Here is a 16624-nt window from a genome sequence, read left to right on the forward strand (position 1 = left end):
AGGAATTAAAACTTACCCCATCTAATGGGAAGCCTGAATTCTGCCCCTTGGTCACCCTCAGTGCGTGTTTCTGCTGCCTGGTGGTGGCCTAGACATGTCACCTCCTCAGCGGGACACCTGCTTGCCAGCTCAGCAGGACTTTGACCATTTCCCCAGGACAGCTCGGGTGTCAGACACCACCAGTATGTTGCCACGATGCCCTGGGATGGCTGAGGCTCACTGAGCTACTGAAACACTCCTGTGCTCAGATCCAACTGGCAAACAGCAGTGTGGCAGAGGTAAAGCATGAAGGGCTGAAGGGGAAATATGTCCTGAAGAGACACCCTCGCCATTCATACGGAAACTGCAATTTTGTTATTGGTTTTGGTAAGTAAGTTTTACTTAAACAGAATTCCAGACTCTCAGCTGAGCATTATCCAAATGAGGAAGGTGTTGAGCTCACCAGCAAGGGTGCTGGCGGGTGCAGATGAAGATCCCGAATTTCCACGGCAGGGTTTTGAGAGCAGACACGAGTTCTCAGCACCCACAGCCAGCACTAAACAAACGGTGTTTGCGCACTCGATGAATTACACCAGGGGCACCAGCGCACCCGGGTTAGTAAAGAAACACTTGCTGCAACCAACAGACTAATGGTATCATCCAAATCCCTGAAAGATAAAATATACATGGGGTAAATGGTTCCACTTTTTATTCTGCAACAAACTGCATTATGAAAGGATTTCTCAGATGAGATTTTTCAGTATAATGCAATAGGCTACATGTGGAGAATGAAAATTAATGAGAATGTCTTTCCTTTTGCAAAGAACTATGGTACTTTGACTGATCTACCAGGTTTAAAGAAAAAGCAGTGAAAATACACACATAAATACATGCTTTCCCCATTTTGAACCTGGAAGCAGAAACGCTGCAGGTTGATGCTGTTCTGTCAGCTTCCTGCTTGTAGGATCAGGGCCACAGCTGGGAAGATAAAACACGCAAAGTGACTTGGGAATGCTTTTATCATTACAATTCTTGCCTGTCTAACAAAAGATCTTTGCTTATGACTGGAATTTAATCTTGGTAGTAATGGTGTGTACTACTAACAGTTTTTGATTACAGACATAGCCCTAAGTCTGATTTTCTGCCACCTTTACCCACTACAAGCACCAGTGCAGACGAGGAGAGCTCTGACATGGCACACAGCCCAAGGAGTGAAGAGCTCCCAGAAAGCTCAGCTCACTGGAGGCAGATTGCTGACTAAACCCTGTTGTGCCATAGGTAAAATACAGCCAAGAACACCGACCTGCTGAGCTCCTGGCCTCGGCACAAACTCAGTATTTCAGTGAGACCTTTCTGACTCTGACCCTCCTTCCCATGAGAAACTGCAACGCTGTGGCTGCACTACAGACACTGCTTCTGGTTACCTCCTCAGCAGATCCCACACACTGCACAGAGCCGAGAGCCTCAGCCACAGGGCTGCTGGGATGGGCACAGGCACTGCTGAGTGCCTGACCAACACTGTTCCAGCTGCAACCCCTGATCTTCTACCACCGGAACACAAAACAAACCATTGATGGGACTTGGCAGCCAAGGTTACGGCTTTGGAATGAGGCTGATGGATTCTGAATGTGGGTGTGAATGTAAACCACCAGAAAAAGGTTTTCCAAGCAGAAATACAATTCTTTACTCTTACCATCCCAATTAACAAATGCAGCCTGACCACAAGCCCAGCTGTCTCGTAAGAGTATCTACTGACCAGACATGGCAGCTTCTCATATGTGAGGGACTGGAAGAAGCTTTCAAGGAGGTTCAGGTATTTTCTGGTGACTGCTGGTCTGCCCACAGCTTTTCAAGCAGAACACTTCTAACCAGCCAGAGCAAAGCATTATTCACAGCCAGTCTTTCAGAGGAGATGCAATTAGCCTTAGGGGCATGATTGCCTCCTTCTAAATCTTAGACACCAACATGAGCAACAGACAAATATCTCCACACCAGTGCAAAGTGTTGAGGAAGGGTTGAGTGAGTCAGTAAGAACAAATAAATCATGAATTGAAATTTAAATTCACGATACAAAGTTAAAACACAGAGCTACCCTTGTGGTGATTTCCACTTGAAAAAGGGGAAGAAAAAACCAAACATGCTGTCTTAAATCCAGATTGAGCCCAAGCCAAAAGTTTTAAATCTAGAGTTTTAAAGCTCTGAGTTTTGGCAGGTGTCTATTTCTGTTGGTTGTTTGTTGGAAGCTTCCCTGACCCCTGCTCCAAATCTCCAGTGAAGTTTTTTCCAGGTTCCAGTATATAACTACATGGAGTCCACAACTGCCTAAAGGTTTGGATGTTGTTTCTCTCTGTCTATTCTCTGTATATGAATCTTTATCCATATCTTCTTTTTAAGCACATCTGTTCCTTGTCATGACATTAAGAAATGAAATGACTGTAGCATCAGGTTGATAGTGATACAAAAATACTATTTCAGAATACTTGTGTCAAGGAAATAAGATTTTATCAGACTTTCAGGACCTTTAAAATTAGAGAGAAATTTTCTGTAGCCTTGTGAGCCCACACTACAGGAAGGTGAAAGGAAAATCTATTTATCCATTTTTGAAGTAATCAATATACACTCACAAAACTCTCTATTTATAGGAGTACTTTGGGCTATTTACATACTCCCTGTATTTACTGCTGTCCTACAGGAACAGGAACTTCTACCTCCAGCTTGAAGTGCTCAGATTTTGGTTTAAGAACTACATGACCTGTAAAACCTCCCAGGACTCTCTACCAGCAGAGCTTTAAAGATGCCACAACATCAGTCACAGGATCGAACTCTTCCTGATGTGTGTGACCCTGCTGCAGGTACCACAGTGACGAGGAAACGGGGCAGGGACAACCTGAGCACATGCAAGGCACAGGGAATTTCCAGTTCCAGGTCACTCAACATTCATTTTGAATATGAGCAGAGATGTTTGGGTTTGGCCTTACAAGTAGCAAATTGGCTCCAGAGGCATCAGCCTAATGACAACCTAATTTTACCAACACTGCTTGACTCAGTAAAAATCCTACGGATTGAGTAATTGCTGTATCAAAAAGGAAAGGCCATAACTATCACAATTACCCACACTGACTCCAATTGTTTCGTAAGAGAAGAACTGCTGTTTAGAAGACTGTCAGAGCCAGAGGAAAACAAAACAGCCCAACAACAGAAAGCCTGGTATTAAATGAGAGGGAAAAAATAACTTGTCTTCTTTTACTGTCAGTCCTGTGATAATAAAATAAAGGGCTGCAAGTGCAGAGGGTTTGCTTTGGGTAGCAATGAAGCTTCATCAGATGATTCATGGCCAAGCCAGGATGACTGTACTCATCTACTCTCCTAACAGCACAAAAGGAGGTTGATTTCCTTAGTACAGATATTCCCAAGCCACTTGCAGATCAAAACTGCCTCCTTCCCAGCTGGAAATTCAAGATCTTCAGGGATTCATCACGGGGAAATAGTGGTAAGGCCTCCAAAGACAGCCCAGCCTGGACGTGGTGATAGAGCTGGTGCACAAACAGGGCCTTGCACTGCTCCAGATTAGTGCTGCTCAGGAAGATAAATCATCAGTGCAATGGCCACTGGCTCTTGGGTAATGAATATTCTCTCCCTGCCATGGCTGCTGGACATAAATGTGAAGAAAAGATTTTGTTCATTTGTAAGAGTTACAAGTTATTTATAAGAAATGCTCGCCCTTCTGGTACTGCTCCTACAAGTATAATTAAAGGAAATATAAACTGTTAGCGCATCACTTAGAGAGTACAGGTGTTTTCTGGCATCTCACAGATTAGAAATGCAAATCTGGAAAACAATTAACTAATGTGGTAGAAATCAACAATTTGCATAAAGCTCTTTCAGGTCTTTCCTACCACAGCTGCAATAATTTCCCCAAGAAACAGCCAAAGGAAGTCTGTGCTGAACTCTGCTGCCCATGATGCAAGTTCCCAATCTCTCTGTCTAGAACACACACTAAATCTTTGTTTCACGCAGAGGCAGCTAAAGCATAAATTAAAGTCAAGATTTTCAAAAATAGGTGAGTGATGCTGGCTGCTGTTCCATGGCTCCCAAGGCCGGTTAACACAAACATGATCCCTGCTTGTCCGTGACACCAGGCATGCACTGCCTTCCCCGCAGAGGTGTCAGCAGAAAGCAGGCTGCGCTGGCTGCTGAACCTTATCAGCACTCCTGGAGCCGAGACAGCACCGCAGGAGGAGCCTCTGCCAGCGCTCCCCCGCACCTGCAGAACCAGAGATTGTCACAGAAGGATGCCAAAAAACTTCAAGTCCTAAATGTCCAACAGTATAAGGCATTTGAAGAGAGGGATTATTTGTGAACAGAACAACACCTGGCTCTGCACCTGCTGGGCTGTTTCGTAGGAAAGCATTAGTCCAGCTCCTGAGTGGCTCAAAATGAAGCCCTGGGCAGTCAGTTCCAGAGAAGGCTCCAAGCCAAGGGCTCAAGTCTTGCCCATGACACCAAACAAACCCTCTGGGCAGAGAGCACTGCTGCTCTCCCTATTCCTCATGACTGTTCCAGGCCTTGGAGCATGTCTCCAGGCAAGCAGGCACGCTCTTTAGTCATTCAATTTCACAGGCCTCCCAAATGTTCTGTTCATTTTTTAATGACACAGAAATTTCATTTTGTGAATCAATGACTGTCTTGTCCAGATCCTGACAATTTTACTCAGATAAATTAATTCTCCCTCTGGCTGGCAGTCAAAGAAACTGCTTGAGTAAGAATTACTTACATGAGAAAGGGTTTGCAATATCAAGCCCATTAAACTCTTAGTTTATTAGGTGAAGGGAACAGATCTGCACTTCAAACTGTATCTATTTCACTTATTAGAATTTCTTATGTTTTTTGTTCTGTTTCAGATCATTCACTTATTTACTCTGAGCTTATTGTGCCTTCTGTCAGTGTCAATATGGCTCAGCTGGCAGCAGATGCTCCGCTAGGTCTGAGCACGCTGGTGTGAAATAATGAGAGTCGAATGAGAATTGATGTGAACTTTTGCCTGAAATCTGAGCTGAAACCTTCGTATTTATGAAACTCTGCTTCTAATTTATGTACCAGCTCCACCAGATATACTCATTTTAAAAATACTGTCTTCTAATTTAGTTGGAGGACACGAGTACTGGCAGGGTGAGGAACAGCCCACTCTACAGTTCCCTAAACCCATTTTGTTAAAACATTAAGTTCTGGAGCTGTCATTCGAGGAAGCGTGCTCACCAATCTTGTGAGGTTTGCCCACTCACAGTCAGCTCAAATGCAACGTCCCACCAATACTTGGGTTCAAGAGGAACACTGCTACCTCACAACAGGATTTTTTAACATCTGAAAATGCTCTGGGGATGAGGATGGAGGGTCTAAATTGATCCCTTATTTATGTGCATTCAAAGTAATCAGAGTAAGGAAAGGAGAAGACTGCTTGATAAAGCAGACAGCGTCTTGTGCTGTGATTCTGAAACGAGCTCTCTGATTTTTAGATACCTCCCGAGGCTTTGAATAAACAGAACTGTACTTCACCAATTATCATGCATGTTTTGCTTATCTCCCCAGTGGATTTCATTTTAGAAGAAACGTACTGCTCAATATTCAGAGCTGTTTGGGTAAAATTACAAAAATGAAAAACAATGTGATGGCACCTGCAGCATCAGCAGAACGTAAAATATGAAAGGCCTTATCAGTTCGATTATTTGGACCATCCCATTTGCTGGTAAAAGCTAATATATAGGCATTATATCCCAAGACTCCCTAATCCATTCTAAATTTTGGATTCCTTTGTTAATCCCACATTGCCTAATGAAAGCAGTTCAGTATGGAAATGCAAGTTTCTTGATACAATTTTTATTCAACAGACTTTTTCCTTTCCCAGACCTTTTTTATATTTTCCATCCAGGAACTCAGCAGGTCTAACTCCAAGAACTACCTTATCTATGGAGAAGTTAGTTTCTGAAACCAAGGCTTCAAGGGGATTATCTAAGTAGGACAACTTTTCCATTTCCTTTGTTACTGAGTAGTTTCTGTGCCACACAAAAGATTTATCCTGTTTTCTAGGATTCATACAGGGGTCTCTGGTTCCAGCACGCAGGAGTCATGCCAAGAGGACGGCATTCAGACTGCGACTGAAGAGTTTCCTTTGGAAACCTCTTTCAGTTGTGCTGCAGTTCCCAAAAGCAACCATAAAACTCTGAATCTTGGGCATAACGACTCCTTTTTCTTCCCCACTGGCTCCCCATCAGTTTTTCTCAGTACTCTTTTCAAAAGAAGCCTTTTGACTGACAACGTGAACTTTTATAATCAAGCTGGATTCTCAGTTTCTGCACCTCATCCTTTGCAGTATAAGTTCTGCATGGAAAAGATGCTTTTAGTAGGCTTGCAAGGATGTAAATGGCCAGGAGCAGTAAACATTTCTCTGGAGGCTGCCAAGTAGAACAGAACTGAATTCAGCTCCTCTTAGCACTGTTGTAACTGCAGGGCTACACGAAGGTAAAAAGACACAAAGAAGTGTTTAATAAACTCTCTCCCAATACCCCACACGGCAGAGAGTGGATGGTGACGGTCTGGATTGATGGGAGCAGTTCTGGGGAACTGGGCTGCCCTTTACTTACTTTTAGCTCATGATCTGCTGAATTTTGTTTGTCCCGGCACTGCTGCAACAGCCGGAGCTCCGGGTGCTGTCCTGCACACAGGCACACGCAGGAGCAGGCACACTTCCACCTCCTCACTCAGCTTTTCCTGCAGCCCATTCTCACCCCTGTTTCATACTCTCATCACCACCACTTTTTCCCATGAATCTGTAACCAGGTTTAACACTTTGGGCGATTTCTCATCGGAGCAGCAACAGCCTTCTGAAAGTAACCCACAAACAAAACATCAACAGGATGCAGCAACAGCACTGACCAGTCAGGGCACATCTTTCTCTTCTTGGCTAACTGTAGATGCTTATGGGAGGGTATAGGAAGAAGGAAATCTTGTTTTCCTATCCACACTTCCCTGGCCTCTGGTGAGTGGTAATTTCCAGGTGCTTCTAAGCCAAACATAATGCCACTGTACTTTGCAGCATTTTTCTTTCAAGAATTTACCTAGATGATATTGGAACCCATACAAACGTTTGGATCCTTGGGCTCCCACAGCAGTGAGTCCCCAGCTGAACAACGAGCTGCGTGGAAAACACTTCCTGTAAATTTAATAAACGTGATGAGTCCTTGCATTTCAGTGTCAGCCTGGGTTAGTTCCTGCTCCAGTTCTGAGTTTGTTTTCCAGTGCCAGCCCACTCCTGTTGGTTTGGGGAGCCCTGGGAGACTGTCTCTGACTGCTCCAGCATCCTGGTTCAGATGTTCACCCTCAGACAGGCTGTGAGCCCGTCGGGCTGAGCCATCTTGTCAGCAGCTCGAGGCAGGGGCTGTGCTGAGTCACTGTGACAGGAGCTGCTCATTAGCTCAACGTGCAGCACGAGAGGGAGGGGAAGCCCTCCTGGGCTTCCCAGAGGAGGCAGACAGCTCTCAGAAGGAAAGGCAGGTGCAGAAAAGATGCCGGTGTTTCATAATGGTATTTTCTTTTAATTAAGCCACATTCTATAGAAACAGAGTCAGTGTGGAATGTGATCTTGCTTCTGAACTTGAAGACACATATCAGGAAAAATAATCAACACCTCAAAAATCCACATAAATACTAACATACATATTTTCCTGGTGAACTGAGCCCAGCTCTACAAGAAGGAGGCACAAATGCCTGGTGTGCATGGACCTCTACACCCCACAGGCACCTACACTGCTGGTCCCAAGGTGTAGCACCTACACCAAATTTAGGAGACAAAAGCAGCACATTTCTCCTTGGCTCTGATGGATCATAGCAAGGTAACCTCTAATTTGGTTATCTGAGCACACAAACTCAGTGGGCCACGCCCAGAACCTGGCAATGCTCTTCTCGCACTCTGCAAGTCACGCCGTCTGCTCCAGTCCTTATCTGCTCACCACTCTCACTTGCCAGACATGTTTTGCAATGTGACAGTGAGGAGTTGTGAGTAGCCTGGAAGCCCTGGAATTCAGTATTCCTCGTTTGCTGGTCCAGGTCCAAAACCCGTTGTTCAAAGTAATCTGTGTGATCCAAGGTGCGAAGCTCTCAGACTTGAGTCCAACTCCAAATTCTGCCAAGGCTTTTTTTTGTCTTCATGGCAGTTTTGTGTCACTGTGACCCCAGTGAGCAATGCAAGGACTGAAAAACTGGGTGTTAAGAGCCACGCTGCCATTTCAGCCACATTTCTGAGCTTGCTGAGCCCCAAACTTTGGCTCTGAGCAAAATGTGAAATTTGAGCTTATAAAAACTTTCTGCCTTTTCACCCAAGGACTTTAGCATTGATTAGCAAATGACCAGCAACGGAAGAGGATGCACTTTTAGTCTTTTATCTACTTTGCATTTATATTATTTATCTCACAGGACATTTCAACTCCTCTTGCACAAACAGCAACTTCACTGTGGGTTTTTATCAGCAGCTCTGTTGGGAAAGCACTGCCCAGGTGTCCAACTGCAGGTCTGTCAGGATCAGTGCAGTGCACAGCCCTGGAGCATCACTCTGCCATGGCTGGGCTCCTCTTAGGGAGCCTCAGCCGAGGAGGTGCTGAGTATGCTCAGCTCCCAGCACCTGCTGTGAGGGATGGATGCACAGCAGCATCTCTGTGGATTTCAGATGCCTGGGGGATGGCTTGCTGAGAAAAGCAGCGTAATAGTTTCAAGACCTTCAGCTTGCTGAATCTCCTAATAATTCTCCCATGGGAGGATTCTGCCGTCTGCGTTTCCCTGCTGGAGACAGCAGGCAGTCTGTCCCCAGAAATCTGGAATCACACTGGTCCCACCTGAGACAAGCACCCAAAGGCAGAAGCACCACATCATTTAGACCAGCACAGATCTCTCTTCCTGCTGCAGGGAACCACTGTTTGCTCAGGGACCCGACCCCAGGAGTGTCCCACACCACAGAGCAGGGCCAGGCAGGCACAGGCAGCTCAGCCAAAGGTTGCAGGTCCCTTCAGCAGGTGGGGGACAAGTCTGTGAGCAGCAGGCTCTGCAGCTACACTGCCAGACACAGTTCAGCTCACAGCTAACCCCAAACATCCCAGTCAGTCGCCCTGGTTGGAGGCTGAGCCAGTGAGTCCGGGCTGGAGTATCAGGAGCCTGTGATGCTACACTGAGACCCACCAAGCCTCCTCTGTGCCAGGCACCAGCCAGCACCCACCTCCGTGCTGCAGCACTGCTGTAGGACTGAACCAGAGCACACGGTGTGCAGCACTGAGCTGAGCTGCAGGCGTCACTTACAGCAGTGTCCAAGGCTAAAGGTGTCACAAAACATTTAGCAGGTCAGGCTGGTCCTACAGTGCCTGGGAACCTCCTTAGGACACACGCTCCTGTCCCCACGCTGACCCCACAGCTGTCCTGCCCCGCTGCCCCCTTTGCTGAGAGGCAGCAGCAGCAGTCAGGGCTGTCAGCACACAGCAGGTCAGAGCATCCTCCTCACTGTGGGGATGCTGAACACTTACCCAGCACAGAGCAAGGTGCTGTTACAGAAAGGAAAACATGGATCTGCACCTCAGACCCTGCCATTGAAGAGAATCCACTGTATAAAGGTACAGCCTGCATTCATGGTAAAAAACTCTTTATACTGACATGCAAATTTAACCAGATGAAGCTTCTGATTATTTCCCCTAGCTCTTGGTTTATGCTATTTCCCTGAGGTGGAAAAATGCTCTTTGCCAGTAATTCATTATAAATGCCCTAGCCATTCCCATTAGCTACAGCAGGTCTCCACTGCACTGTTCAGTATTAAAATATGCATAAACTTCTCTCCAACTCACCAAAACCAATTTTTGAACCACTCTGAGAATCTAATCACATTCAGTTCTCTTGGCTACACTCAACGTGCATGCTTCACACAATATTTACTTTCAGTTCAGGTACCAAACTTATATTTGACAGTTTAATTTACATAGAGGGGACAATGTTAGCTGAATGCTCTCTTAGGGTAAATTATATGTACAACTCTGCACAGGGTCTTACACCAAAGTGCTCCTTAAACCCCTGCTAACTCTGCACCAAGTGACATCAGACAAGAAATGGCAAAATTAAGCCATGTACAGCACCAATATTAAATCAAAAGTATTGGACACCCTGGGATAGTTAACAAAACCAGCATAAACACCTCTTCCTAAGAGCCATCCTACAGAAGGCTGAGTGCCCTGAACTGCCAGTAGATAAGCTGGAAGGCTGTATGGGGGACGGACAGACTAGACCCTATCACACGTGGTCAGGGCAAAGGACCACTCTTAGGTAGAGGCTCCCTCAGGCTGGGAGAAGCTGCAAGCAACTGCCTGTGACACTGGTAAATTAAATACTTTGGTAAAACACAGGAACCCAGAACGAGACAAGATGGGAAACAAACCCTCTTTCTAAGCTGAGCTGCACTGCTCCTGGGACTGGCCAGAACTATGCCAGGAGCAGCATATAATCAATTTTACTGTTTCTGACAATGTATCCAGGATAAACAAGCACAAAATCACCTGCACTGAAACGTCCTATAGGAAAAACATGCATTTCACTGGCAATCATTACGCTATTTGAAAAAATCTAACATGATGGTTCATGGAAAACACATGGCTGGAGGTTCACAGGCTGTTTTCTAAATGTGCTGTATTTCGGGTTGTTCCAGCCTGTGCAGAATCCAAGAAGAACACCCAATTCCCTTCACCTCCACATGCCTTCCCCTTAAGGAACTTCACTCAGCTGCTGCTCTGAATCGCTGAGAGCCTCCTCTGTCATATCACCATCACTTTAATGAGAAAGCAATAGCTCCAGGACTGCGTGTCTGACAAACAGATCCTTAAAATGGATTTTGCTTTTTTGTTCAAGACAACAAAATAACACATCAAATTCATGGGATATGAAACCTGGAAAACTCAAGTGTGGTATATATGGTGGTCATCTGAAAGATGTAGTCGTTCACAGAAAGAGAAGTAAGATAAAATAAAAGCCACCCTAAAATACGAAATGATTCATGGTGTGGTTACGTAAGACAGCAGTGCCACAACACCGTTTAAGTCATCTTGCAGCAGCATGACGCTGGTGTGAGAGGGATGAATCAAACCTATGTTTTCATTTGGAAAGGATGCTCAAGCACCAAGGGCTGCGGCTTCAAATAGCTCCTAACAAGGTCCCTCCAAAATAAAATTTCGAGGGTGGGTTCAGCTTGGGAGGTGCAGTCACACAACACCCATGGACTTTGGGAGGAAACTGGCTGCAGGAAAGAAACCATTTCAAACATGGTGTTCTGTGAAGGTCGCTTCCCTTCCCTGCAGGCCAGGACTTTGGATGTGCTCCTATAACACATGTTGACAATTACATATTTAGTTTAATAGTTTATCTTTCTTTTGCTTAGCTGAATTGCTGCCTTGTCCCCGAGGAACTTTTATCATTACATTAAAGATCTTACTTTTGCTTTAACTGACAGATGCCGCCAACTATCTATCAACTCTGGCGGCCAACTACAGGTATCTGTTCTCTGCAGATTTGTTATACATCACTGATCCCCCCACGGAGAAAATTCACCTCATTCTTGGGTACAGTCACTGGGTTGAAGCAAACCACACTGCAGGCTGCCTCTGAGGTCGGATACCTGGGTCCCCTCTGCACAGACACAATAATCACAACAGAACCAAAACCAAGTGATCGTGATACAGACCACAACATTCTCTCTCTTTATTAAATTGCATCATCAATGCTCATTTCATTTCTCTCTGGAAATGGTGCAACTATATCTGCTGTAGTTATCTACAATTTAAGTGCCTTTCTATTTCCCCTGTTTTCTTGCTTCAGGAACTTGACAGTGTTTTGTGGGGCTTTTGCACTTGATCAATCCCATGTTGCCATCTGTCTGCTCCTGACAAATCCCATTCAGGAACACATCCCTGTACGGGCTTTGAAACCCTCAGCATGTGTAGATGGATGTCACTTACTTGAGTTGATCTGTTCCCCACACTCCCTGGTGGCTTTCCTTGAACAGGTGAGTGTTCAGCTGGTATAAATCAGCTGAGCTCTCCTGGGACTCATTTATATCAACCAAGAACACAGCCCAAAATATAGAGTTCATTTCCCATGCATCAGACTGTCAGACTGCACCCCTTGCTGAAAGGACTATTATCAGCAAAAGAAATGCTAGAAACACTTAAAAAATAGTGCTGGAACTGGATTTCTGGCAACCTTTTTGCACAGGATGTGAAGCAGGGGCAGATGCCCCTCACCAGCCCTTGTCCATTCCCTGGGCTCATTGATAGGGACAGGAGTTGGTTTTTCCCTCCACGAGTTCCTTGTGATTATTGCAAAGAACAAAACAACCTAACCAGAAGGCAGCAGGGGAAAAACACAAGATTATTGAGAACTTAGGTGACAACCTCCTTTAGAAAAGTCGATCAAAATTAAATGGACACCTGTCTTTGTGAAGAGTATTTAAGAGTATGAAGCTGGGAAACCACACCACAAAAGTCTGTTTAAGGCCTTGCCAAGCCCATCAAGTTCAAGAAGAATAAAAAAATAAATGTAAGAAAATATAGTTGTCTAATAAAGAAACAAAGATGACCACTGTTACTAAGGGGAAAATAGAGAGATATCACCAGATAATTTTGCAATGACATAAACTATGAAATTCAAAGATACAAAAGGACTCAAGGAAGACACTATTCATGGAACATAAGCACATGAAGAACTACCCTCACTCAATGCAAAGAATAAAAATTACAACCAAAATGAATCTCAGATGCCTAGATGCCCATCAAGCTAAAAGCTGGACTTAATCTAAATCAGGGTAACATTCTGCCCTTTCTCCTCACACCAAGGGCTATCAGAAGTGATACTCCATCCTCTCAGTGGCCCCTGCAGCTCCAGGTTGTGTCTCACAATGAGAAGTTACTGCTCCACTGCAGGTAAATCCCCACCCCACCTCCTTCACCCTTGCAGAGACAGAAGAGATTTCTCCAGAACGCGTGCACGGAAAGCACCGAGCCACTCCAGCTTTGGCTCTGGGCACCAACCTCTGCAGCCCAGCCTGAGCCACGGCTCCAGGGCATGTCCTGAGAAGGGACGGAGCCGCGGCAGCCGGCACAGCACGGCACGGCACGTGGCACAGCATGGCACAGCATGGCACAGCATGGCACAGCATGGCATGGCACATGGCACAGCATGGCACAGCATGGCACAGCACATGGCACAGCACAGCATGGCACAGCATGGCATGGCACATGGCACAGCACATGGCACAGCACATGGCACAGCACATGGCACAGCACAGCATGGCATGGCACATGGCACAGCACATGGCACAGCACATGGCACAGCATGGCACAGCATGGCACAGCATGGCACAGCACGGCATGGCACGTGGCACAGCATGGCACAGGGTGGCACAGCATATGGCACAGCACAGCATGGCACAGCACATGGCACAGCATGGCATGGCACAGCATGGCACAGGGTGGCACACAGCACGGCATGGCATGGCACAGCACAGCATGGCACGGCATGGCACGGCACATGGCACAGCATGGCATGGCACAGCATGGCACGGCACACGGCACAGCATGGCATGGCACATGGTACAGCGTGGCACAGGGTGGCACATGGCACAGGGTGGCACATGGTGGCACATGGCACGGCATGGCACAGGGTGGCACAGCATGGCACAAGGTGGCACAGCATGGCACAGGGTGGCACAGCACAGCATGGCACAGCACAAGGTGGCACATGGCACAGCATGGCACATGGCAAAGGGCAGCACATGGCACAGGGTGGCACATGTGGTATAAATGGGTGGCCCAGCATGGCACATGGCACAGCACGGCACATGGGACAGCACAGGGTGGCACATGGCACAGGGTGGCACAGCATGGCACAGCACAGGGTGGCCCATGGCACATGGCACAGCATGGCACACGGCACAGCATGGCACATGGCACAGGGTGGCACAGGGTGGCACATGGCACAGCCAGGGCACTCTGCAGTGCCCGTGTGAGTGACCCTGGGCGGTCCCAGCGCTGTGACCAGGCGGGATCAGGGCCTGGGCCCGTTCTGGCGGTGTGGGCACAGCCCAGCGGAGCCGGGCACGAGCCCTGCTCAGCCAACAGCCCGAGCAGCACAGGCAGGCGCCGCTCTCTGAAACGCTCCTTGGTCCCGAAGCACGGCCGGGCCTGAGCTGCTCTTGCTCTGGCAGACACAAGAGGAAAAAATATACAAAGCTGCCCCTTCTCCCAGCTGTCAGGATTGCAAAATAAATGAGAGATTTGAGTAAGTTTGCTTTATTTTTATAAGAATTAAGGGAATAATTTATAGAAGAGAATCATTTGTAGTAGATAATAGAATACATTTTTCTCTATTTTTCTCCTTGGGAAAAATCTTTTAAGACTGTAAAATTAAAGCTCCTGAACACAGTTCAACTAAATGTTTTTAACTGGAAAATGGTCTATTTTTTGAAATTTACTTTTTTTCTTTTTTTATAAAAACACTGCTTGCTCTTGTGAGAAACATCACTGAAAATTATTAACTGCATTATTTATCAAAACTACTAATAAAACTGTTCTTCACTCACTCACCTACTTGAAGACATAAAATTTCTATTTGAAAATCCTGGCCAAACAAAAAAAAAATTACTTTCTCTAATTCCTTTAATTACAGTAATACAGATTATGTAGGAAGACACAAACCATGTTCAGGAATGTGTGTGATACACAAAGTTGTCCCTTCCCCTCAGGACCCCACTCTGATCAGCCCAGTCAGTCCACAGTGACCAAGAGAGAGGATCCTTTCTTGGCTGGGTTTTTTTTTATATGTCACACTTCGGGATTATTCAAAGGCACCACCATTTGATTCCATACATCCATATGTGTTCCTGATGGAAAAGATTAATAAACTAGAACCAGACTATCACCACTACACCGACTTTGCTGTCAAACCTCACCCTTTACAGGTTATAAGCAGATCTGTTGCAACGGTAAATTATTCATTTACTAAGTTCTTACCACAATTCCACTGAGAACAGAATTAGAAATATTTACTTACTGATGTATATAGGTATCCTTCACTGTTCATTGCCAGATATAGTTTTGTTTGAACCCCCTGAATCGCCACCACTCGTAAACCCACAGGTATGAGGTTAAACAAAGCTAGGAGAGAAAGGAGATGGAGAGCACAATTAATCCTTCAGAGTATGCAGATTAGATAGAAAATTAAACTATAATTACCAGAACCAAATAAAAAATGTCTATTCGTGCATATATTAATTTCTGTGGGTGCTGCAGAGCAGTACTTCTACCATCATGTCCTTTTACAGCAATTTCTACCAATAGCTGAAATTATCTGAGGGGAGCAGGGCATCTCCCTCGTTCTGAAGATGGTGAATTGCTGACAGCTAAAAAGACTTACCTGCCTCATGAGCAGAATCCAGGCTCTGCTGAGTAGAATTAAACACAGTTTGGTTTTTGTTAGCGGTTTTTTTTTTTTTTAAGTGCAAAAAGGAAATAAAAAAGGAATCCAGAAGCAAACAAACAAAAAAAAAATTTTCAAGACAATCAGAACTTTTTTTCCAGATCAGTAAACATTTTGACCAAAATGAAGGAAGAAGATGAAATTCAGAAAAGTTAAAAACCATCATTAGCATCTCAAAATGTTTCCACTCATAACTCATTGGGGTTTAATTTTTCCTCTTTTTTAGAGGAGAATGGGTTTGAAAAAACAGAGTTAAATAACTTCAAAATGAAATGAAATGGCAGCATATTCTTTAGATCAACCCCTGAATCTGTGCTTTCAAAATTGAGCTGCTTTGAATGTTCTGCTTGAGTTTCTGCTTGTACACATGCTAATAGTGGCAGTATTTATAAGCACAGAACCATCTCTTCAAAAAATGAAGATTCCGGTTTGCAAAGTGGCAAATTATAAAAAATAAAAAAAGAAAAAAAAAAGGAAAAAAGCAAAGCTCTGCCATATCTTAGATTCATGGATATGTTAAAACTGAACACAAGAAATAATGAGGTGAATACAGTACTCTGTGTTCAGTATGTAGGATTAATAATAAAGGGGAGTTAAGAAAATTATCATAACCCAAAGCATCTCCTTCCAGTCTATAGCAGAAATGCAGAGATAGGATGAAGTAATGCCAAACTACCTCTCATTTCCAGTGATTTATTACTTGGCTGGAAAACTCTGGTCTGCTTCAGGCTGAAGTTTGATATTTATGGTCACTGTCTAAAGCCAATTTAAAACTGAAATATGAATTTGAAATATTTTTATTATTTTCAAAATTACGAGCTAAGAATTATGACCCATTATAAATTCCTTTTTCAGCCTGAAAACCCCCAAATGGTCATACTTTTGGAAAAAAAAAAAAAATTACAGCTTGACAGCATTTAACACAGATCCTAAATTCTGGGTACGGGGCTGTCAAGAGCGCATCCAGCGCCATGAGGTCGGGGCACCTCTGAGCACTGCACTTCCCACAATGGCTGAACGTAGCAGAAAAGGTGGAACTTTCCAGAACTAACAAATAAATGTAGGGCATCATAAAATCTGTGTTTTTCTTTACCTTTCA

The 16624-nt window shown here is 45.0% G+C and overlaps 1 protein-coding gene across 6 annotated transcripts in view; it reads right to left on the reverse strand.

Moving 5' to 3' along the window:
* Positions 1 to 16624, reverse strand: part of FGF13 (fibroblast growth factor 13) — a 241296-nt gene that overhangs the window by 33345 nt on the left and 191327 nt on the right. For all 6 annotated transcript variants that reach the window (XM_048318585.1, XM_048318590.1, XM_048318587.1 and 3 more), the window contains one exon: positions 15100 to 15203. In XM_048318585.1, coding sequence (XP_048174542.1) covers positions 15100 to 15203 — 104 coding nt within the window. The remainder of the gene's footprint in view (positions 1 to 15099; positions 15204 to 16624) is intronic.

This window comes from Corvus hawaiiensis, chromosome 14, assembly GCF_020740725.1.
Source record: "Corvus hawaiiensis isolate bCorHaw1 chromosome 14, bCorHaw1.pri.cur, whole genome shotgun sequence".
Classification (NCBI taxonomy): Eukaryota; Metazoa; Chordata; class Aves; order Passeriformes; family Corvidae; genus Corvus; species Corvus hawaiiensis.